We start from the raw sequence: 23,473 nt of genomic DNA, 5'->3' as shown, positions 1-23,473 counted from the left end.
CTGAACTTATGATGTGTGCTGCATAGCACCGCAAACTACATAGGTGATTGTAACAAGTTCCGTGGCTTAAGGGAGAAAAAGATCACCATTATTTTCCAAAAAAAAATGAGTGGAGTGGAAGCCAATATATTTATCATCGATCGAGAAGTACGTGCTAAACTCATAAACCATTTAACTAGTACTACTAAATAATGAAACCTTGGTCTTTGTCCCAAGTCTCAACTCAAAACTTAAACATACCGTTAATAGTAGCATAAGGAATCTGGCTTCATTTATTAATTTTTGGATAGTAGTAGGATGAGTATTTCATTATTATTATTGTTATTAATTATTAATTACTGTAGTTTCTAAAAAAAAAGAAATTGTTGGCGGCTATAGGAAAAAGTTGTTAACGTTGCGGGAAGTGGAGGTTCTCTGACTTTTGGTTTTGGCGTTGCTTTGTTGATTGAAGAAAGCATTAGCCCTTTCCCAAGTGAGAAAGAAAGAAAAGTTGGCTTTTGCTCGCGTGACGTGTCCGCCATTCTCACTCCATTCCTTCCTTGCCCTTTCTTCTTTCTTCTAGTCGAAAACGATTTTTTTTTTTTAAAACTAAAACCAAAAATCAAATTACATAAAATAGGTTTGTTTTCCTAGTGAGTAGTCATCGACGAAACTCCGTGATCTTCGCCTCACAGTTGTTACATTTACACGTAACAACCTCGAACCTCCGAACTCACTTCATCATCTTTCGCAAACCAAACCCCTACGATGCAAGTTTCATCCTCATGGTTCCGAACATTACCCTCCAACCGTTACTCTCTCGAACCGTCTTCCACCGCAACCACCGCTACCTCCTACTCGCCATGTACAAACGTTTTATTCACGCGCCCCCATCCACCGCCGCCGCGTAACCTTAACCGTTCTCTTTCCTTTCTCGTCTCTCAGAGAAGAAACTTTACTCTCACCTCGCTGTCACCGATCGCCGGCAACAGACGCGCCAGGAAGAGGCGAAGAGCGCTCAGCGTCACCGCGGTGTTCGAGCGGTTCACGGAGCGAGCGATTAAGGCGATAGTGCTGTCGCAGAGGGAGGCCAAAGCGCTCGGAAGCGAATTGGTCTACGCGCAGCACCTTCTGCTCGGGCTCGTCGCCGAGGAGGATCGTTCCTCCGATGGCTTTCTCGCGTCCGGCGTCACCGTCGAGAAGGCGCGTGAGGTTGTGCGCGGCATTTGGCACCGGAATGGTTCGGGTCATGGCGCCGCACGTGTCGCACGTGGCGGTGTTGATGACAGAGCGAGTGGCGCGCAGGTTCCGTTTTCGGTTAACGCGAAGCGAGTGTTTGAGGCGGCGGTTGAGTATTCCAAGTCTTTGGGACACAAGTTTGTTGCCCCTGAACATATTACTGTTGGTTTGGTCAAAGTTGATGATGGAAGTGCTAGTAGGGTCCTTTACAGGTATAATTGCTTACATTCGATTGTTGTAGTAAGATTTTTATATTGTGGTTGTGATTGCAGTTTCGTTGTGATACTTATCGTGGGAAATTCGGGATAAATATGATTGATGCAGCTACAGTTGTGGTCCTGATGTGGTCACAAACACTAGGAAAACCTTAATGTTGCAGATGGAATTGCAGTCATGATCATGTGGTTTCAGTTGCAATTTCGTTGCAATTTTTTTTATTTGAAGTGTGTTTGGATATAAACTTAGATACTAAAAGGGTAGCTGAGAGTTTTTCTACAGGAAAAAAGCCATTTATTTTTAATAGACAAGCTCTCCTAAACTTATATTTAAACAGACTCATTATAAAAAATTGCGGACAAATACAACAGATGTAGCCACAATCGCGGTCATGATCACAGTTGCAATTTCATCTCAATTTTTTATATTAAAAAAATTAAGGACAAATGTCAAATATAACCGATGCGACCGCCATTGTGGTTGTGACATAGTAATATTGTGAAACCTTAATGTTGTAGATGAAATTGCAGCCTGAGATTTTAAATTGTGGTTAAAGTTGTAGTTTTGTCGCAAATTTTGGTATTGTAGATAAATGTAGAAAGCTATTGATGTGCAGGATCTGTTACTAAATTATTATGTATAACTATAACTTTTGCCATTGATATTGGTTGTGTACAAATGTGATTTCAGACTGGGGACAAATGCAAACCAGTTGGCGGCTGTGGCATTCGCCAGATTACAAAAGGAGATTGCTAAAGATGGTAGAGAACCGAATGTGATGTCCAAGGGTGTGCCTAACAAATCAATTTCTAGAAAAGGTTCTGATGCAGGAGCCTCTGCCACAACAGGAGGTAAGAAAATGGTTTGCAAGTTTGGTGTTTTGTACTTTTGTGTCTGAAGGCTGAGAACTGAAAAGAGTTACCTGTGATCATGCTCTGGTTGTCAGAGGAGAGTGCTCTATCACAATTCTGTGTGGATCTCACTGCCCGTGCGAGTGAAGGACGAATTGATCCAGTTATTGGCCGAGAAGTTGAGGTTCAGAGAATTATTCAAATACTTTGCCGAAAAACAAAAAGCAATCCCATTCTTCTTGGTGAAGCTGGTGTTGGAAAAACAGCTATTGCAGAGGGTCTAGCACTTCGTATCGCTAAGGCAGATGTTGCTCCCTTTTTATTGGTAGGTTTCTTAACAAGTTATTTATGTTTCTAAAGTTTTTCTTTTCTTGTCTTCAATTGTGCAATTGTGTGTGCTTTATTCATTGTAATTTTGCTTTGTGTTTCTGCAGACAAAGCGTGTGATGTCCTTGGATATAGCCCTGTTAATGGCTGGAGCAAAAGAAAGAGGAGAGCTAGAGGAACGTGTAACAAAATTGATAAAAGACATAATAAAGTCAGGTAAATATATTATAAAAAAAATTAATGTATATAAGTTAGGTGAAATACATCCTTGCCTTGCTAGAAGAGGATTGTTTCATCTCTCACCGATTATTCTTGAAATGTAGGTGATGTCATTCTCTTCATTGATGAAGTTCATATACTTGTTCAGTCGGGGACAGTTGGGAGAGGAAATAAGGGTTCTGGCCTTGACATAGCTAATTTACTTAAACCTGCACTTGGAAGGGGTCAATTTCAGGTGACTATTGGTCATGATTTGCATTTGCTAGTTTCTTCTATTCTAAATGACTCCCGAAGATAAACACGTGTTCAGTTTGAAGGCTGATGAAGTGTAAAAATTACTAATAACACAAGATTAGGGTAAGGGGTCAAAATATATGGTTATTACTTACTAAACAGCTACAGGTGTTGTTACCTTACCACTCTTTCAAAGTAATTTTACTGAGCAAAGTTGGCAAGATAAATTTCAGTGACACTCCAGCATTCACTTTCTAACACATTACTATTGACTGAAATTTATTAGAAATCACAAATTTGGTGGATCTCTTATATCATTTAATAAGTCTCTTTTGGTTTAGTTGCGGGATCCATCAATTTTTTTTAATAAATTTCAGCCAATAATTGAGAGAGCATTAGAAAACAATTATTAAAAAGAGCGTCACCAGTATTAGAAAGAGTGTCACTAGCATTCTTCAAGTTGAATATTAACATCTGGAAACTGCAATACAAGGTTGAAATTGGTAAGAAAGAAGTCTTCATGAAAATTGGGGAGGTTATCACACTTGTAGCTAGACTCAGCTTGGATTATATCACACGTTCACTCAAGTGGAGGGCATCAAGATCATTTGCAGCTGGAAGAGATACGGGTGTCAACTGTTAAATATCTTGCTTTTCAGTAAGTTATGGAATCAGAAGGGTACATGAACTAGACAAATTCTTTCATTAACAGGGCAACCTGTTTCACATGTTTAGTGCTTGAGTCTCTCTCCCAGACTCTACAATTTCCATCAAGCCGGGCCTGGGTCTTGATATTTTATCTTAGGTACACCGAGAATTAGTGAATATAAATGTTTTGGAGGAGTGATTTGTACAAAGTTTAACAGACTAAAAGTTAACCGGAATGTCAGAGTGGACTGGGCTTGCTGATCAGTTTTGACATTTCACTCATTCGTAAAGTCATCATCAGATAGCTAAGCTTTCTGATATAACGTTCTACTTTATGAAACCTTTCTGATCAGTGTGTGGACTTGAGTAAACCATCAGAAAAGTTATAATCATCAATTCAATAAAATTTCCTGTCGATCACAATTCAACCCCCTTACCCCGGAACTTGTCAGTGTCACTTAGTCAAAACTATGGTTGCTAAAGTTATCATTACTGATTTTAATTATATTCAATAATGCTAAGGCTATGTTGAGTGCTATGGGCAGGGCTACTGCTTTGCTTGGTTGATAAGTGATTCAATAACTTATTTTCTGTTAGTACTTTTCTTTTATTGGGGTTTTTATTTTTCTTTTTCTTGGGGAGGGGTTCATGGTGGAAGAGAGAAGTTCTGAATTTAAATTCTTTGGGAGAAGCAACTCACAACTGTGAAGTGTGAGAGAAACTAATTGTGCTCTGATGAATTTTTCTTTGTAGTTGGTTATCCATTTTATGGTGTATTTGGCATGTGCTTAAAAGTTATCATTTTTGTATAAGATGGGATCATCATTCTTTTCTCCTTTGCAAAAACTTAAATTGCAATATGTACGCACCATATCTCGTCTGCTATGCGTAGTGCAATAACTTAATCTTTTTTGCAGTGCATTGCATCAACCACCATAGATGAATATAGACTCTATTTTGAAAAGGATACGGCATTAGCTCGACGGTTTCAACCTGTTTGGGTCGATGAGCCAAGTGAGGTTGTATTCCATATTCATGTCTATATCACTATATGTTAGCATTTTAATCATAATTTGCTTTCTTATTGGAATATGTTTTAATATATAGGATGATGCAATTAAGATACTCACGGGTCTACGTGAGAAATATGAGGCACATCACAAATGCAGATACACAGCAGAGGCTATAAAGGCTGCAGTTGATTTGTCAGCGAGATACATAGTTGATAGGTATCTACCTGATAAAGCTATTGACCTTATAGATGAAGCAGGAAGTAGAGCTTGTATTGAAGCCTTTAAGAAGAAAAAGGAACAAGAAATTGGCATCCTTTCAAAGTGCCCAGCTGATTACTGGCAAGAAATTAAAGATGTCAAGACCATGCATGAAATGGTAATGGCATGGCTTACAGTATTTGCCTGTTGTCTGCATCAGTTGCTTACAGTTTTAATTTAAGATGACATTTCTTTCCCACTGGTTCAGGAGAGCAAGCTTAAATACTATGGCGCATCAAGCATTGAGGACACCAATGAACTCATACTGGACTCATATTTATCTTTTGGAGCCAACGATACTGAGTATGTTACTTCACCCTGTAATAAGAGGCCATTCATTTGTACGTATCTGGATTTGATTTCTGAGTGGCTAACACATTATTTTTTTCCTTTTAGACCTATAGAAGTTGGTCCAGAAGATATAGCAGCAGTTGCTTCCCTCTGGTCAGGAATTCCTGTTCAGAAGCTCACTGCTGATCAAAGAACCCTTCTATTAGATCTTGATAATCAACTTCAGAAGCGAGTGATTGGACAAGAGGAGGCTGTTGCTGCCATTTCTAGAGCTGTGAAGAGATCCCGGGTTGGCCTTAAGGATCCCGATAGACCAATAGCTGCAATGCTATTCTGTGGCCCAACCGGGGTTGGAAAAACAGAACTTGCAAAATCTTTGGCAGCATGTTACTTTGGATCGGTAAGACTTTATACAGTACATGTTAAGCAATAATAATTAGAAAATATTTTTTCTGTTATTTTTCTTTCTTTCAATAGTCTGCAGTGATTATTTTGTGGGCGGCACATGTCACACTTATTGTTCATCTTTTAATATTTAGCCTTTCATGTTCATGTTAATTTTTTCAGGAGGCAGCCATGGTACGATTAGACATGAGTGAATATATGGAACGGCATACTGTGAGCAAATTGATAGGATCGCCCCCAGGTTATGTTGGTTATGGAGAGGGTGGCGTTTTAACAGAAGCTATTAGAAGAAAACCATTCACACTGTTACTGCTTGACGAAATAGAGAAAGCTCATCCAGATATATTCAACATTCTTCTTCAAATTTTAGAAGATGGTCAACTTACTGATTCTCAGGTTTGTGAAGACGGATATGAACCTTAATCTATTAACAAAATTTCAGATGCAAAACTTTTTCTTTGAAGTTCTATTTCTTCCTTGCCAAGCGAAAGTGAACATTTGCATCAATGTAATGTGGACTCTATGCTACTGGTGTCCTAAATTTTCTGTTTAATGATTGTAAATCTGGCTCTAACAGGGTCGGAGAGTTTCATTTAAAAATGCATTGGTGGTGATGACTTCAAATGTGGGGTCTAGTGCCATTGCTAAGGGTCGACACAACTCCATAGGTTTCTTGATTCCAGATGATAAATCAACATCATACAATGGCTTGAAATCGATGGTAGTTGAAGAACTGAGGACATATTTTCGTCCAGAATTGCTCAACAGGATAGATGAAGTAGTAGTGTTTCAAACCCTTGAGAAGTCACAGGTTCGTGAAGTTTTGGTTATGATTTACATAGTTCATTCACGATAGTCACTTGGTAGGATCTTGGTATCACATGTAGTCGTGTTTGTTGGCAATAATTTTGATTTTCTTTACAGAAATCAACTGTTCAAGCACGCCAAGCATCTTAATCACAATTAATCTCTCTACACTTCAAAAAATATGACTAATACTTGGAAAATCTAGGCTATGACTAGAGTCCACAGTTATAACTACCAAAAAAACTAACTGATGTTGATAAGTTTTAAGGACAAATTTAGTATATTACTCAATTTTAAAGCAATTTATGTTATCCATTTCATTGATGGTATTGTTGTTATTTTTATTACAGTTGCTAGAAATATTAGATGTGCTTCTGCAAGACATGAAGAAAAGGGTCTTATCCCTGGGAATCCATGTAAAGGTGTCTGAAGCAGTCAAGAACCTTGTCTGCCAACAAGGCTATAACCCAACATATGGTGCTCGGCCTCTGAGAAGGGCCATTACATCACTAATCGAAGACCCATTAAGTGAAGCATTCCTTTGTGGAGAGTGTAAGCAAGGCGACACTGTCCTCATTGATTTGGACTCTAATGGTAACCCTTTTGTTACAAATCAGCTTGATCAGATAGTCAACTTATCTGACTGACACGTGTCATCCCTGTAATTAATTATTGTACAGTAGTAGTATAGTGCGATAGGTATATACACACTCAAAAATGTTTTGTCTCTTCATTAGCCTAGGTATTTGATTCTTATGTAATGAGCATACCACGTCAACCAACGAGCATGACAGCTCATGAGATGTCGAATTTGTTAAATGTGGCAACTTGTAAAACTTTTGTCGACAAACATTGTATTCAAATTAAATTCATTTATAGAAATAACTATATGATACTTTTAGTTGACAAACTCTTGATCAATTTTCTTTCTTTTTCTAACGTGCGTAACTAGTATCAAATATATTCTACTAATAAATACATCTAATTACTTTAAAAGAAAAATATTAAATATTTTTTGAGTTTTTAATAGGCAATGCATTTTTTTCTTAATTAGTGTTTTTTGTTTTCAGATATTGGTAAGAGTATTTACCAATTTCATTGAAAATTAAGGTTATCCTTCTTAGGGTGTTTTTTTTATAAAATCAAAATTGGAATTTGAGATTTTGAGGATTAATTACGGTATTAGTCACACCAATAAACAATGATAATTCTTAATTGGTGTTTAAAAGACATTAGAATTGTAATGTTCTAATGCTAATTAGTGTTTAAAAGACATTATAATAAAAAATTATATTGTGATGCAATATTATTTTAATTATTCTTGTTTCTTTTAACCATGTTATTGGTGGAATGAAATAATTTTATTGATATGTTACATAACTTTGTTGACCACCTTTAATATTCAAAGCTAATATTTTAATCAACAACTTATAACTTAATGATTATTTCTTCGTAATTGCGTATTAATCTAAAATTCTTCATCTCTTATTTAATTTAAATTCGTTCGCATCTTGTTTAATTTAGTTTTAATATATATAACAATATAAAAAAAATATTCTTATTATGGTTTTCATTTTTCTTTAGACCAACATATTTAAATTCCTATTATTTATTTATTTATTTTGAAAAATTTTACCCTCAACTAATGAGAAATGGCTCACTACTCTACTCCATCCTTAATTTGTCATGGTTATAAAAATGACTTTTTTTTCTTTCTTTTTTTCACTCTAGTAGGCTAAATAACATGTTTAATGCTTTATCTTATTTTATATATTTATTCTAATTTTTTATCTATTAAAATGTTTATTTTTATCCTTTATTTTTTATATTAAATTTAATTCTTTTAAAATAATAATAATTTTCAATTTTATAAAATAATTTTAAATCAATTCAATTGATGTTTGAAATGAAAAAGACTAAATAATAAAACGTGTGAAAAATATAGTTCAAAAGAAATTTTAAATAGTATGAAATAGATTTTTAAAAATTTTTGGTTGCTTTTTCAACTTATTTTATGTGATTTTCACTATGTTTATAACATATTTTTATTTGAATTTCAATTGTATTTGATAGTTTTTATATAAGTGAATCAAATGACATAAGTTTTTTAAAAAATATTCAAAATCATGCATCAAAATAAAAATAATAATAAAGGATCAAATTGACCCAAATTTATGAAATAAACAAATAAAATGAAAATTTTTAAAATAAATGATCAAAATAAAAAAATATATAATTTAATCACCCTAATACTATTATATGCAGTTGTTTACTCTCAAAATTTAATATTTTTTCTATAACAATTTCTCTCTCTCAAAACTCCTAAAAAGTAAATTAGGAGGCACAAATTGTCACTTTCTCCTACTAATATTATACGATTTTTAATTATTATTTTTATCATGATTCAAAATATATTTAAAAAATATTTTTAAATTTTTAATTTTTTTGATTTTATTTTGTACCATCCCGAATAACTTTCGAGATGGCTTCACTGAGAGGCCCGAGACATTATCTCTATTACTCAAGTCTTTTCACCTTCTAGGATTAGAGTTGGAGGGCTAGTGTATCGTCTCAAATAAATCCCGAGATGACTTCATTTAGAGATGTCAGGGCATTATCACTATTACTCAAGCCCTTTTGCCTTATAGGCTTAGGGCTAAAGGGCAAGTGTGCCATCTCGAATAAATTTTGAGATGGATTCACCAAAAGGCTCTAGCTGGAACTCTTTGTGCATCTCGGATGATGGTTAGGATGAGCTCATCGAGAGGCCTTAGATGAGACCCTCAATCGAACATGTTGAGACCTCGATTAAGAGGAAATATGAAGGGATCAGGAGTGGGCCAACAGCCCAGTATAGATGCTCTCACATGAAGGGAGGATCGGAGTGATCTCGTGATTAAGGGGAACGTACAAAGAATAAAATCTAATCACTAATGACCAAATATTTCAATATAAAAACCATCGTGAAAAATCTTGGTACTTACAAGATCCATGAGGCCCGCAAATAAATAACTATAAAATCCCGAATTTTAGACTAACGAGAGATAAGATATACACTCAAATATTCAGGTCTTGAAGGTTGGTCTAGAAAAAACCATGGTTGAACCTAAGACTGAAGCATATTTATTACGTATTATATAAACAATTATTATGTCATATACATTCGATGTTTTTTTATAAATAAATTTATTAAATATCATTAATATCATTTAATATATATTTATTTTAATTATATAATATGAATATTTTATTTTTATAATAAATAATTATAATTATAAAATATAAATTATTTATGTTAAACTTGTCTCTCTCTTTTTTTTTGTAACTATTAAATTTGTCCTTTAAAATACTAGTAATAAAATAAAAAATTCAAGTATTCATGGGCCATGACCAGTGTAACCCGTACAGGCCCGTTTCTAACCACACACACTTTCCACAATAGCACTTGCCATCCACGTGATCGTGTTTCATGCGCTGCACCGGAAACTATAATGCCTTTCTCTCTTCAGCACCAACTCTAGGGTTTTCTTTTTCACTTTCATCATCTTCCTTCCGCACACGCATGGCGACCACTGACACCTCCGCTCCGTCGTCACCACCGCCGGGAAACGAAACCAACGAAGGCGCTGCCAAATTGACGAAATCGGTCAACGAGCTCAACGACCTCTCCATCGCCATACAAACCTTCAAAAACCGGTACGACGAACTGCAGAAGCACCTCGAATTCATCGAACAAGCCATCGACGCAAGGACGAAGGAGCTCCAAGCGCTACGCTCCAATGTCGAGAACGGCGTCGTAGAGCATGACGTTAAATCAGATTCAAATCCGAATCAACAAGTTAAAGCGGAAGAAGAAGAAAAGGAAAAGGAAAAGGAAGAGGAAAAGGAGAAGGAGAAGGAAGAGGAGAAGGAAGAAGAGGAGCTTGTTTCGCTCTGCAAAACGATGAACAGCCGCGGCCTGCGGAAACACGTGTTGTCGCATCTGACCGAAACGACGGCGCTTCGGGAGCAGGTTTCCGCGGCGCTGAAGAGCGCGCCGAAGCCGTCGAGGCTGGTGTTTGAGTGCATTGGGAGGTTTTTCCTTCAGGGGAGCAAGGCCTACGCGAAGGACTCGCCGATGATTCCTGCGAGGCAAGCTTCGGTTCAGGTTTTGGAGTACTACTTGCTCTCTGGCTGCGTCGGCGGCGAGGAGGATGTGGAGGCTTCGCTGAAGAGAGAAGCGGAGTCGGCGGCGGTTGCGTGGAGGAAGAGGCTCATTGTTGAGGGTGGTGTGGCGAGAGCCACTAAGGTTGATGCCAGGGGTTTGGTTCTCTTCGTTGCTGGCTTTGGGATTCCTGATGTTTTCAGGGACGATGATGTATTCAACTTGGTTCGGTTGAGCAATGTTAAGGAAATCTCCGATGCACTTTGCAAGTCTAAGCCTTTTCTTAAGAGGGTTTCGGGTATGTATATTTATGCTTTTGTGAATTCTACAATCATGGTGATGGTTATGCATGGTGTTTACACTTTATACTTCTGCTGTTGAAATTTGGAAGTTGTGATAATGATAAGAAATTTAATGGTTTTGGTTTCATCATAGTAGTCAATTGCACGATATAGTGGAATGTGTTGCATGGAGACGGATTAGGTACAGGTACGGAATCTGGGAGTTAAAAATTTAGAATACAGCAAAGCTCCTGCTTGGATAAACTTTTCTAGAAGTACCTTTAAAAAGAAAAGGAAAGAAAAATGAAACAAACTTTTCTATAAGCTAAAATTAACTTGTGTATAAGCAAATCTGTATAAGCTCTCTTGTATAAACTTTTTCAGAAGTACCTTTAAAAAGAAAAGGAAAGAAAAATTAAACAAAATTTTCTATAAGCTGTATAATACAAAATTTTTAATGAATGCTCAGCCGTATCCTTTGATACAATTTTTTTTTAATGAATGCTCAGCCGTTCCCTTTGAGTTTAATACAAAATTTTGGCTATAAATTGCACCCTAGGAAGCACCACCATGGCTAGGAACCTAGGTGTCAAGATGTCCGACACTCCTCGGATACTAACACACTGCTGACATGCTGCGGACACATGTCAGACATATTTTTGCAGTGATCCTTATTTTTTTTTCCAGCTTCAACAAGGTCCGAGTCTCGGACACACTTTAAATAGCTGAATACTGTTATAGACACGGTTAGCTTATTTTACCAATTTTTTTAAAATTAAAAATAGAATCATAATACATAAATTTTCTATTTTCCTTTTTTTAAGTTTTAACCTATTATCTTAATAACGTGGTATATCCCTTTCTGTAAGTTGCTACAATTGTCTCCATCAACACTAGTTTGTTTTCCTATACATATGTCATATTTCCGTGTCCCATGTTTTAGACTTTAGTCGTGTCAAGGTGTCTGTGTCGTGTCCCGTGTTGGAGTCAGAGACCCTGCAAGTTTGCAACTATCTCTTTTTATCTGATGATCAATTGGTGTGGATGCTTGTTTACAGCATGTTTATGTAGTTTAGGGGGTTTGGTACACCAATACTGTTTGGAAGTGACATTTGATTTTCTATTCCCAGAAACTTTGTAGCCTATTTTAGTTATTTATTATCATTTCACATTCATTTTGCAAGTTGTATCCTATTAACCAATATATTTTTTCATCGTTTTAGGTGCAAACTACAATATTTTTTCTTTACCAAGTTTTCTCTCTTTATTAATCTGCTGAGATGACTTTGACTGAAATTATACTTAGGATCTTTTCCTTTTCCGACATAATTTCTACTTTTTTTAAGATACTGGATTAGCTTGTGACAATTAGATTTTTTCTGCCTAACTCTCTTAGTTAACTTGTCCTAAAAGTGCAATCCACCCCATATGTGTTATAAGGAAAGTTGATCAACCTAACAATTGTGCTGTCTGGATTAACTTCGCATTTTCACAAAAAAAAAAAACAAATATCTTCTCCTGAATCACATTAACTACATACATATGTATGTTTCTCACAGTTCCTTAGAATAGTTTAAGAAAATTGTTAATTAAACTACTAATAAGGATCTTATACTTTGGTATGCAATTTACAATTATTTAGGGTACCTGTTTACCTTGAAACATTGGTGTGTGTTTCTTTAAGATGTGTCTGTTGAATGGTTGTAAATAATTTGCAACTCATTGAAACCATTCTCCTTTGGTATTGTAAAATTGAATTGAAATTTAGTGTCTACATTTTACCATTTATCAAATTATTGAAAATCAAAGCCTTTTCTTATACTCTAATTTCATGACCCGCCTAATTCTCCTCCTTCTCAATCAAGAATGTCATCCTTAACAAGGATGATGAATATGTTGTTGCTTTTTATATGTTGCTTTCTCATACTCCAAAAAAGTATTCACTATCTCATTAAGTATTTATATTTGTGACAGATATTGCAGATGGGATGATGAAAAAAGGCATGGTTGTTAATGCTGTTGATTTAGGTTATACCTTTGGGTTTGAAGAGAAGTTTTCTCCTCAGACAGCTCTAAATTCATTTCTACGGAAGTCTGAAGAAACCTGGAAGAAAGCCAAACAAGATGCACGGAATTTTCCTAGCATGCTGGTATGTTTTAGCTGGATAGCCAATATATATTGAGTAATTTATTATGAATATTAACTTTGCCTATATATGTTATCTTTCGCAGAAGGAAGTACATGAAAAATATTTAACTGTTTTGAAATCTGTTGTCAACTGTTTGGAAAGTCACAAGATTGACTTTGTTAAACTTCTTCCTGGATGGCAACTTAAGGATAAGATTAGCGACTTGGAGAAAGATATTAGTGATGCCAATAAAAAAATTGAAGAGAAGTCAGCGCACAAGAGAAAAATGGATAAAAGCAATTTATCTAACAAAATGAAGATTCCAGAGACTAAACGATCAAGGTTCGTCGGGAATGGGAAGGATGCATCTATGTTATCACCTTCACTCACTGCCCTGCAAGAGCAAAGACTTCTCAGTCATATGGATGGTAATAGCTCATATGATGGTTCATTGTCGGCACATTTGCTGGACGGTAGATCCTATGGCTATCCAAATAATTATCTCACTGCTTCTGCACAAGTTGGATCTGTTTCAGATTCTTTGGCTGAAAAATATCTTGGAAGTGCATTGACAAATGGGACTAATATGCTTGGAGGAGCTATAGGTGGTTCATATTCTGGCTATCAGGGGGGTGTGATAAGAGACAATGTTGGGACAGTGTTAAATAGTAACAGTCATCTGTATAGATGGCATGGAATTGGGGAAGGGGCATTATCTCATGATAGGCCTGTTGGGCAGAGTTATGTGGGACAATCTCCATCAGCACTAGTAAATAATTTATATGGGAAAACACCCACAGATAATTTTTCAGGTGTTCCAGAGCATCTCTCAATCGGCGCTTCTAGTCGCACTGGAGGTCCTGATTTGTATAGCTTTGCTGATTCTGTTTTTGATTCATAGTCTTTCCAGGTCAGCAGTTCTCCAAATTACTGTTTTGATCAGCTGGAAGCATGGGGCTCCCTACAGATTTTTTATCTGCCCATGAAAAACAAGCTGCAGAATTGTATGATGTTACATTTTATTTTCTCAACTTGGATTTAATGTTTATAGGAATACCTCCTGAAAAATCACTCAGCTACTGATCCCGTCTGGTTAATTTTATCAAAAATGATTAAGTGTTAAACAAGGGTAATTTGAGATTTTTTTAATTTTTGCATTAAAAAATACAACAGATTTGAAGTGTTATATTGATAATATTGTAGAAGTGGTTTTATTTTATCATTTGTAGGAAATAATTTTGTAAGTCTACCTTTAAAATGTTATGTTTGAACGGAAAATAATTTTTTCATCTTGATTTTACTGTAATTTAAACCAAGCTGTAGCCTATTGTTGTGGGCAGGAAACCAGATGTGTTTGTAAGTCTATATTTTGGTAAGTTAGTGTTTTAGTCCATTATTCATCTCAAACAAATGTATTATTTTAGAAAATACTTTTTTGGAACAAACATTTTGAAAAGTAATTTAAAACTACTCTCTGGAGAACAAACATGCCATTTTGGGATAGTGGAGAGGAGACAGGGGAAGAGGAGGATGAAGATTCACAAGTTATGAGTGAGTGTATTTGAGAATGTTTGAAAAAAAAAGAGGTTAAAACCCTTATTTGGTCCCTTATAATATTTTTTTTGTTTTAATTTAGTCTTACTTTAATTTTTGGTTTCAATTTGATCCCTAATAATTTAAATTATTACAAGTTGGGACTTCCGTCTAAATGATTTAAACGGAATTAACTGGGGGGCCACGTGGATGCCACGTGGGTGGATCCCAAAATGCTTGAATATACCTGGAACCAAAATGGGCCGTTCTGGTTATAGAATTTCGTGCCCAAAAAACACTCAAGGTACAAAGTATTTCAAACACTAGATTTGGTAATACATTGTCAATGGGGATTGATAACTTCAATTGTTAAACATTTGGGTATACAATGTATTATTAAGGATGATGCAGTGTATTATTAAGGACAATGATAGCAGGTTTTATTTCATTGTTAGTCAAACTGGAGTGAATCACTTATTACTAAATTGACACTATACAGTTAAGGATGAAACGAAACGGTATTTCTCCTTGAAGTCATTGACGATGTATCCCAACAATAACAACCTGTTCTTGAGGAGGTACAACCTGAATTTTTGTGGTTTAGGGTTTCTCTTCAGCGTACCCAGATGATTTCCTTTCTCAGTAATTTCTTTGAACTTTTTTAGAATATGTTATGTTCTGAATTTTTGTTTTCAGTTTCTGAACCATGTTTTTGTCTTTGAATTTATGATGTATTATGAATTTTTATTATCAATTTTTGAATCACATTGCGGCATTTTAGTCAAGATTTTGAATCGGATAAGTTCAAATTAAAGAAGAATTTTAGGTCTTATCTTATTTGATTCTTTTTTTTTAGTTTTATTCATAAATGAATATTAATTTATTGTATTTTTTATTTATTATATTTTATTAATATAGATATAATAAAAAAAATACAATAAAAAGCATGAAGTTGGCGATTTGGAACGGGCTGTTCTGAATTCAGAATGGCCCGTTCTAACAGCAAAACGACCCGTTCTGGTTTCAGAACGGCCTGTTCTGCTATACTAATATTGTGTTAAATTTGCATTTGGAACGACCCGTTTCAGTTGCAAAATTAACACATAACATGTGCATGTAGAACGGGCTGTTCTGGTTTCAGAACGGGCCGTTCTGGTTCCAGGTGTATTCATGGAATTTGGCATCCACGTATGCATCTATGTGGCATCCACCTGACCAACAGTTAACTCCGTTTAAATCATTTGGACGGAAGTCCTAAATTGTAATAATTTAAATTATTGGAAACCAAATTGAGACTAAAAATTAAAGTGGGACTAAATTGAAACAAAAAAATATTATCAGGGACCAAATAAGGGTTTTAACCAAAAAAAGAAGTTGCATTCATAATTTTTTTTTTGTTAAAAGTGATTTTAAACTGATATAAATATACACAGTATTTGTAAGAGAAGGAATGACCACTATTTTCACTTGTTCCTATCATGTTATGAGTGGCACCATTGCGCAAAATCTCCTCACTGAACCTTTAATATCAACCGGAGTAAACCAAAATCATGTGGTTAATGTGAACATTAAGTATAAGGGTATAAGTAGCGTGACAAATTATATGCAGGGCATGACACATGAAAATCTTCTTGTAAGGAGTATGTCTCGTGATATATTTTCTCCTGTTATGCATTCTAAAAGTAGGTAGATACGGTCAAGGTTAGTCGAATCATTATATTTTGAGTTTTAACATCCAAAATTTTACAAATATTTAAGTGACACTTATTTATTTTTATCTTCTTTTTGTCATGGTACATTACTCTTCTTTTTTATTATCTCTCAAGGTCTTTATATTCCCTATTTCCATGTCTAAGAATATTTTCCAAGTTAGTGAAGCTGTACTACTTTATGGTGGGTGGGAGCAGAACCGGAGTTGCATGTTATCGCCCTCTACATTCTTGGGTCAACAACCGAATTATTTTTGTATGACTTTTACTGTAACTAAACTCGACACAACTTGTAACGAGTTCTGGCTATTGTTCCTTATTAAATTCACTTTGGCTTATAAAAACAAAGGTCTAATTGCCCACACTTCCCTCTAAACATGGCTGGAAATATTGCATGCATAAACCAAGATCAAACACTTGATGAAACTATAGCCTGTTTCAATACGTTCGTGCTTAGCCACTTCTGAATGGGTTAGGAGTTTAAGAAATAAGAAAATGAAGAAAACAGAAACCTGGTGATGGCTCGATATTACACCAACATGAAGAGAGTGTACAAGCTCCACGCCACGCTCATCACAAGCGGGCAACACAACAACCCTCTCTCCCTCCGCACCTTCATTCTCCGCTGCGTCGACTCATCATCACCATCACCCTCCGACGCCGCACGGTACGCCGCCGCCGTGCTCCTCCGCTTCCCCATCCCCGGGGACCCTTTCCCCTACAACGCCGTCATCCGCCACGTGGCACTCCACGCCCCCTCCCTCGCCCTCGTTCTCTTCTCCCACATGCACCGCACCGGCGTCCCCTTCGACCACTTCACCTTCCCTCTCATCCTCAAAACCCAAACCCTAAACCCCCATCAAATCCACTCCCTCATTCTCAAACTCGGTTTCCACTCCAACATTTACGTCCAAAACGCCCTCATCAACTCCTACGGCTCTTCCAGGTCCCTCCGCGTGTCCCTCCAACTGTTCGACGAAATGCCCCACCGAGACTTAGTCTCATGGTCCTCTCTCATTTCATCTTTCGCCAAAAACGGCTTCCCCACTGAGGCCCTTACCCTTTTCCAACAAATGCAGCTCCGCGAGAGTGCAATCCTCCCCGATGGGGTCATCATGTTGAGTGTCATTTCAGCTGTTTCATGCTTAGGTTCTTTAGAATTAGCCATTTGGGTTCACGCTTTTATTACCAAGATTAATCTTAACCTTACTGTTCCATTAGGTTCAGCGCTCATTGACATGTACTCCAGATGCGGTGACATTGATCGTTCTGTTAAGGTGTTCCACGAAATGCCTCACCGGAACGTTGTCACGTGGACCGCCCTTATCAATGGGCTCGCTGTCCATGGACGTGGTGAGGAGGCTTTGGAGGCTTTCTATAAGATGATGGAGTCTGGTTTGAAGCCTGATCGCGTCGCCTTTAAGGGCGCGTTGGTGGCTTGTAGCCATGGCGGGCTCGTGGAGGAGGGGCGGCAGGTTTTCGATAGCATGTCGAGTGTGTACCGTGTTGAGCCGGAGCTTGAGCATTATGGTTGTGTGGTTGATCTTCTTGGCCGCGCTGGCATGGTGCTTGAGGCTTTCGAGTTTGTGGAGGGGATGCGTGTTAGGCCGAATTCGGTTATTTGGAGGACCTTGCTTGGGGCCTGTGTGAATCACAATCATCTTGAGTTGGCTGAGAGGGCCAAGGAGATGATCAACGAGTTGGATCCTCGTCATGATGGTGATTATGTGCTTTTGTCGAACGCTTATGGTGGAGTTGGTAAATGGGTTGAGAAGGAGGGTGTGAGGAATTCAATGAGGGAGAATAGAATTGTCAAGGAGCCTGGAATTAGTTTGGTGCATGTTGATCAAGTGGTTCATGAGTTTGTGTCGGGAGATAATTCTCATCCTCAGTGGGAGGAGATTACAAGGTTTTTAGGCTCGGTTATTGACACTGTAAAACTTGGAGGTTACACCCCTAATACGTCCAATGTGCTGCATGACATTCAGGAGGAGGAGAAACAGCATTGTCTGGGCTATCACAGTGAGAAATTGGCAGTAGCTTTTATACTTCTTTATCATAGGAATAGAAAGACCATTAGGGTAATTAAGAATCTTAGGATTTGTTATGACTGTCATAGTTTCATGAAGCACGTTTCTGGTTTCTTTAACAGAGACATAGTTATTAGGGATAGAAGTCGGTTCCATCATTTTAGCAAGGGATCGTGTTCTTGCCGAGATTTTTGGTAAATCATGCTACTTCGAATGTCAAATATTGTGTGCTAACATTCATTTATCTTAAATCAATAAGAATTATTTCTAGCCTTACATTCAGTTAGTTTCTACCGGTTATATAATTCATGCAATGTCAAATTTTAGTTTGAAACCACAAGTATCCTCTAGCAATCCATAACAACGTCAATTTGTCAATGCAATTTGTTTAGGTTATTCCATAAATTGCAAGGCCAATAATGGGACACCTTCACATCTTAATCACTCAAAACTAGTGTTTAGTATTTCGAACAGAATCTAACCTTAGTTCAAGGTTTTGTTAGCAAATGCTAACCTACTTTTAAGAAAACAAGTAAAAGGAGTGTGTTTATTAGAAAAGAAAGTTTACATTAAATTAAAGAGAAATTCTATGATACTCTTATTGTAACGACCCGCCATGATCTCTATACTTAGTAGAAACGCACAACTACTAGCAAACTAAGAGAAATATTAAGCTGGATAACTCATACATACAGGTATAGGTAAGAATAAAAATAAATAAGTTTCTATATGTAAAATAGAACACCATATATGTACAATCATCTCAAAAATAATATTTCCTAGTGCCGATCAAGCACAAACAAAACCGTTATCCAAAATGGTAACTCTAACACGAGGATCAAACTCCCCGTCTCGCAGCGGTCACCTCAACTCCAAGTTATCTCTGACCTGCTCCCATACCAAGTATGATCATCGCAGTCCCACCACATAGAAACAGAAGGATAAGCTAGAGTTTAAAAATCAATCATACAAGTACAGAATAAAATCTATACTACACATGCATCCAAATCAAGTCCCAAAGGAACTTCCATCTCAATCAATCATCCATTCATCAAACATGAAGTCAAACATCATACACTTCATCATCATAACAACCATCCAATACATGCAACTCATGACGGATATCAATGCATATCAATCATCTAATGCATCGTCACGCATACACCTAGGAGATCTCCCTAACAGTAGAGCAGTGTAAGTGACATCCCAATCCTACCGAAACCACCCCAACCGTTTTCACGCCCAATGCACCCGCTCAGTCACAGCTAAACAGGATAAAAATCCTCACTCGAGTTTACTCGGATGATATCACTTACACAATTGGAAGTCCGGATCCACCGTCAGGTATAGCACAACTGGGTATAGGCTTACCACGACCTTGGCATGCATTACCAATTCAATTGTGGAATTTGCCCACCGACTATCCGCAAGGAACCATGCACCTTCCCAAGTACTTGGTTAAGGGAATAACCCTCGACCTCATATTCCGCTCCAACACTAGCTAAAGACTTAGAGAAGACTCACCCAACCTAGTGGCCTACCTGAGCACCACTCTCATATATCAGTGGTCTATCTAAGCACTACTCTCAAGAGACTTTATGTGAGTTCTTCCAGTTCGAAAATATTTTCCCTCTCCTCAAGTCCTAGGCTAGACTCATGCCATAAGGCATCACATGCAATTATACATCACACATCATACATTGTCTGCCCACCATCATGATCAACAATTATACACATGCCATAAGATATCACATGCAATAATGCATCATACATCATACATGGTCTACCCACCATCATTATCAATAACCATACTCATGCCATCACATGCAATAATACATCATACATCATACATCATACATGGTCTACCCACCATCATGATCAATAATCATACTCATATGAACATATACTCATGTCATATCATATTTAAACATTCATATATATCATCACCAAGCATACATATGAATCAAACCTCACCATACATCATATATCATACATACATGATCTAAAACTTCAACTTTAAACATGTATAAGCATCAATTTCAATCCAAAAACATCAAACTCACTCACGCCTGACACAACCAAATCATGCCCGGCCTAACATCCAACCCGAGAGCCCTAAGCTCTTCCATGCTCGGCGCACTCAACTTGCGCCCAGCCTAATCCTAGTCAGAGAGTTCAAAAACTCGTCCAAACCAGCAAATCTAGTCACATGCAAACACAAAAACACAATGCACAGGCTCCACACAACACAAAAACAAACTCAAAATCAACATGCACCCATCCGATGCATCAAAATCACTAAAAACCCCATTTTTTCCAAAATCTCAAAAAAATGAGCGAATTCTCCGATCCAGCCATGGATCCTCAACTTTCATGCATCAATTGAGTCAATAAACTCACATGCAAATAAACGACAAACATTCTAGCTTCCCTCACCTGAAAATTGGCTCAGAATAGCCAAGAACTAAGAATAAGTAAAATTCCCTTTAGAAGCTCAATCTGGAAACTTCAATCCACCCAAAGCAAGCTTCCTAGTCTGAATTTCAAGAAAAGACGAAAGACATTAGTGATCTAGAGGAGAAGAAGAATCATACAGAAATTTGGGAAAGAAAGGAGCTCACAGACCCAGAGTCATTCTCTCTAAAAATTCTCTCTAAAACCTCTCTCTAAGTTTCCTTCCTTTCTTCTCCTCAACCACATGCATGACACCTATTTATAGAAATCTGGAGTGGCCAGAACGGCCTGTTTTGAATCCGAAACGGCTCGTTCTGGACTCAAATGTCATGTGCAAAATTCACATGCAGAACGGCCCGTTTTCAAACCAGAACGGCCCGTTCTGGGGTTGCCTTTTACTCATAACGACCCTGTTTGAAACAACCCGTTCCCAACAAGGATTTATAGGCCTATTTAGTGGTTCGGAACGGCCCGTCCCAGTTTGGGAACGACCCGTTCTGGACTACTAAATCACCCTTGTTTTAGTAGTTTAGAACGACCCGTTCCAATTTGGAAACGGCCCGTTCTGAGCTACTAACTACGTTACACTTATAAAGTTGCGGGATTTTGGTACTATTAATTTTTAGACAAATGACATTTAAATTTCTATCATGTTAGAGTTTTCGTATAATTTATTATAGTATCTACAATTGAGTGTCTTAATAAACTTGGTATCAAGATAGGATACTAATAAAAGCAAATTAGCAATCTACCAAATGTTAGACACATATTCCAACAGTTGGATCGGTTATGCAGTCGACCCGTTTCAAACTGGATTGAACCGATCAATTTTCCGGTTCAACCGGTGAACCGGTGGGTCAAATCGGTTCAACCACTTTTTTTTTTTAAATTTTTTTAAGGGACCATAAATCACAAAAATGATAATGAAAATTGAATCTCTTAATGAAAAAGCAAGGAGTCTTATTAAATATAACAATGACTACTTGTTCTAATATATTTGTTTGCAATATATACAACTTAAATAACTTTTATAGTATATTATTAATTTTAAATTATATATTTAATAATGCAATATCTATGTAAATATTACATATATTATTTTCTGATAATAATTGCAAGCATATTATATATGTACATATTATTTATATTTTTAATTTGTATTAATATACCGTTTAACATGTAATTTTTTTATGTATTTTTTTACAAAATAAAAATAAAAATAATTTTAAATAAGATAGAAAAATTGAAATTTAAAATAAGATATGAATTTATTAAAATTTATAAGTATAAAATATATTTAATATGAATATAAAAATCGAGTCATGCGGTTCAACTAGTGACCCACCGGTTTAACCATTGACCCACTGACCCAGTACCTTAACCGGTTCGATGACCGATCAGGTTTTTAAAACTATGACCTAGATACACATACGTGAAGACCCACTGAAATGACATGCAATTCATATTTGACAATGGAGCACGAGCCAAAGATACCAATTCTTTATATCCTTACATAGTAAAACTCATATGACTAGACAATTACTTGTATTTTTATCGGTTTAAAAAGTGATTGTTCCAAGACACCTCTATTTTTAGAGGAACTATAATTATCCCTAAATAAAAAAAAATTCAAAAAAATACAACAATAAAATACAATGAAGATTACATGCAAGTTTTTTTCGACTAGTTTTTCATGCTTTTCTTTGAGAAAAAACTTTTGGTCCATCAAATAGTGTAATTTCAAGGTGGCTACAAAAGCGAAAACAATGGTTGCAAAGGGGGTGTGGCAATAGATTGTAGATCATAAATTTCAAAATTAATTAGATACCCATCACCCCATTAGGGTTAATAAGACTCGACCAAAAATTCAAAGGCAACCATGACATGGACAACTAAAACATGTGCCCAAATGCCATTGGTACTTTTTAAAGGGAACCAAAACCCTTTATTTGAAAAGGGTACAAAAGGAATTATCTTTCCTCTTTGCCATGTTGGCTATGTAAGAAGACAAACCAATTTAATAGCTCACAATTTAGCTAGGGCTTCTAAAAACTTACCTTATCTTTACTCTACCAATCATGTGTCATCATGTATTGTTGAACATCTCTTTATAGAAATAATATAAGTTTGTTTCTTTCAAAAGATTATTCTCTTACTAATGACCTTATGGCACTTTATAAGTTACATTCCACCACATGTGTAAGTATCATTTGCTCCATCTATTTTATTAACAAGAGGATGCCTACAAAGTTGGTCAAAACTAAGCAATGGGAGTAACTATAAGGTTGTGTTTGATTACCTATGTTGGGATACTAACCAAACCCCACATCATTAGAATAAAAAGAGAAACAAATGTTTATAAAAGTGTACACATACTCCATTGGAAAGAAGCTTTTTTGGGTGATAACCAAAAATAAAATTATAAATATTTTGGTCCAAAGTGGACAATATCTTATCATAATAGAGATGTGTGTGCCAATACCCCTAAATATACTTGATATACAATAAAAATATATTATACTCCCCTTAAAAAAATATATCCATAACCCAAAAATAATGACCAAATAACCTAAACAAATAGACCACATATTACTTGATATAAATAAAAGAACTCAACATTAACTTAGCTTATTTTTCCTGTCTAAAATCATTAATTCGTAAGAATTTATATACAAGTTAACTTGAGTTTGACAATTCTATTTTTAA

General features: G+C 36.3%; 3 protein-coding genes across 3 annotated transcripts; all 3 read left to right on the top strand.

Moving 5' to 3' along the window:
* Positions 1 to 494: 494 nt before the first annotated feature.
* ERD1 (Clp ATPase) lies at positions 495 to 7,397 on the top strand. The gene is made up of 12 exons (XM_083076557.1): positions 495 to 1,430; positions 2,125 to 2,285; positions 2,381 to 2,610; positions 2,720 to 2,828; positions 2,936 to 3,066; positions 4,631 to 4,732; positions 4,821 to 5,102; positions 5,193 to 5,287; positions 5,381 to 5,675; positions 5,843 to 6,076; positions 6,258 to 6,491; positions 6,838 to 7,397. Exons 1-12 carry the CDS (start codon positions 748 to 750, stop codon positions 7,132 to 7,134), a joined length of 2,853 nt encoding a protein of 950 aa, XP_082932683.1. The 5' UTR covers positions 495 to 747; the 3' UTR covers positions 7,135 to 7,397.
* Positions 7,398 to 9,946: 2,549 nt separating this feature from the next.
* FRI (FRIGIDA-like protein) lies at positions 9,947 to 14,168 on the top strand. Its single transcript, XM_020358256.3, has 3 exons — positions 9,947 to 10,929; positions 12,887 to 13,062; positions 13,145 to 14,168. The coding sequence occupies exons 1-3, from the start codon at positions 9,957 to 9,959 to the stop codon at positions 13,940 to 13,942; spliced, it is 1,947 nt and encodes a 648-aa protein (XP_020213845.3). The 5' UTR covers positions 9,947 to 9,956; the 3' UTR covers positions 13,943 to 14,168.
* Positions 14,169 to 15,564: 1,396 nt separating this feature from the next.
* Positions 15,565 to 18,595, top strand: LOC109797726 (pentatricopeptide repeat-containing protein At4g21065). Its single transcript, XM_020357845.3, has one exon. It carries the CDS (start codon positions 16,802 to 16,804, stop codon positions 18,509 to 18,511), a length of 1,710 nt encoding a protein of 569 aa, XP_020213434.1. The 5' UTR covers positions 15,565 to 16,801; the 3' UTR covers positions 18,512 to 18,595.
* Positions 18,596 to 23,473: the final 4,878 nt, after the last annotated feature.

The sequence above is a fragment of the Cajanus cajan genome, chromosome 6, assembly GCF_000230855.2.
Source record: "Cajanus cajan strain Asha chromosome 6, NIPB_CcT2T_4, whole genome shotgun sequence".
Classification (NCBI taxonomy): Eukaryota; Viridiplantae; Streptophyta; class Magnoliopsida; order Fabales; family Fabaceae; genus Cajanus; species Cajanus cajan.
Note: the sequence above shows the minus strand (reverse complement) of the source record. Positions and strands in the feature narration are given on the sequence as shown.

Excerpts from the sequence above, each read along its gene's own strand:
- ERD1 (XM_083076557.1), top strand. The coding sequence starts at position 748 with ATGCAAGTTTCATCCTCATGGTTCCGAACATTACCCTCCAACCGTTAC. Across the intron at positions 5,103-5,192 it reads TCAAGACCATGCATGAAATG|GAGAGCAAGCTTAAATACTA; the intron begins GTAATGGCATGG and ends CCACTGGTTCAG. Across the intron at positions 5,288-5,380 it reads TTTGGAGCCAACGATACTGA|ACCTATAGAAGTTGGTCCAG; the intron begins GTATGTTACTTC and ends TTTTCCTTTTAG.
- FRI (XM_020358256.3), top strand. The coding sequence starts at position 9,957 with ATGCGCTGCACCGGAAACTATAATGCCTTTCTCTCTTCAGCACCAACT. Across the intron at positions 10,930-12,886 it reads TTTTCTTAAGAGGGTTTCGG|ATATTGCAGATGGGATGATG; the intron begins GTATGTATATTT and ends TATTTGTGACAG. Across the intron at positions 13,063-13,144 it reads GGAATTTTCCTAGCATGCTG|AAGGAAGTACATGAAAAATA; the intron begins GTATGTTTTAGC and ends TATCTTTCGCAG.
- LOC109797726 (XM_020357845.3), top strand. The coding sequence starts at position 16,802 with ATGGCTCGATATTACACCAACATGAAGAGAGTGTACAAGCTCCACGCC.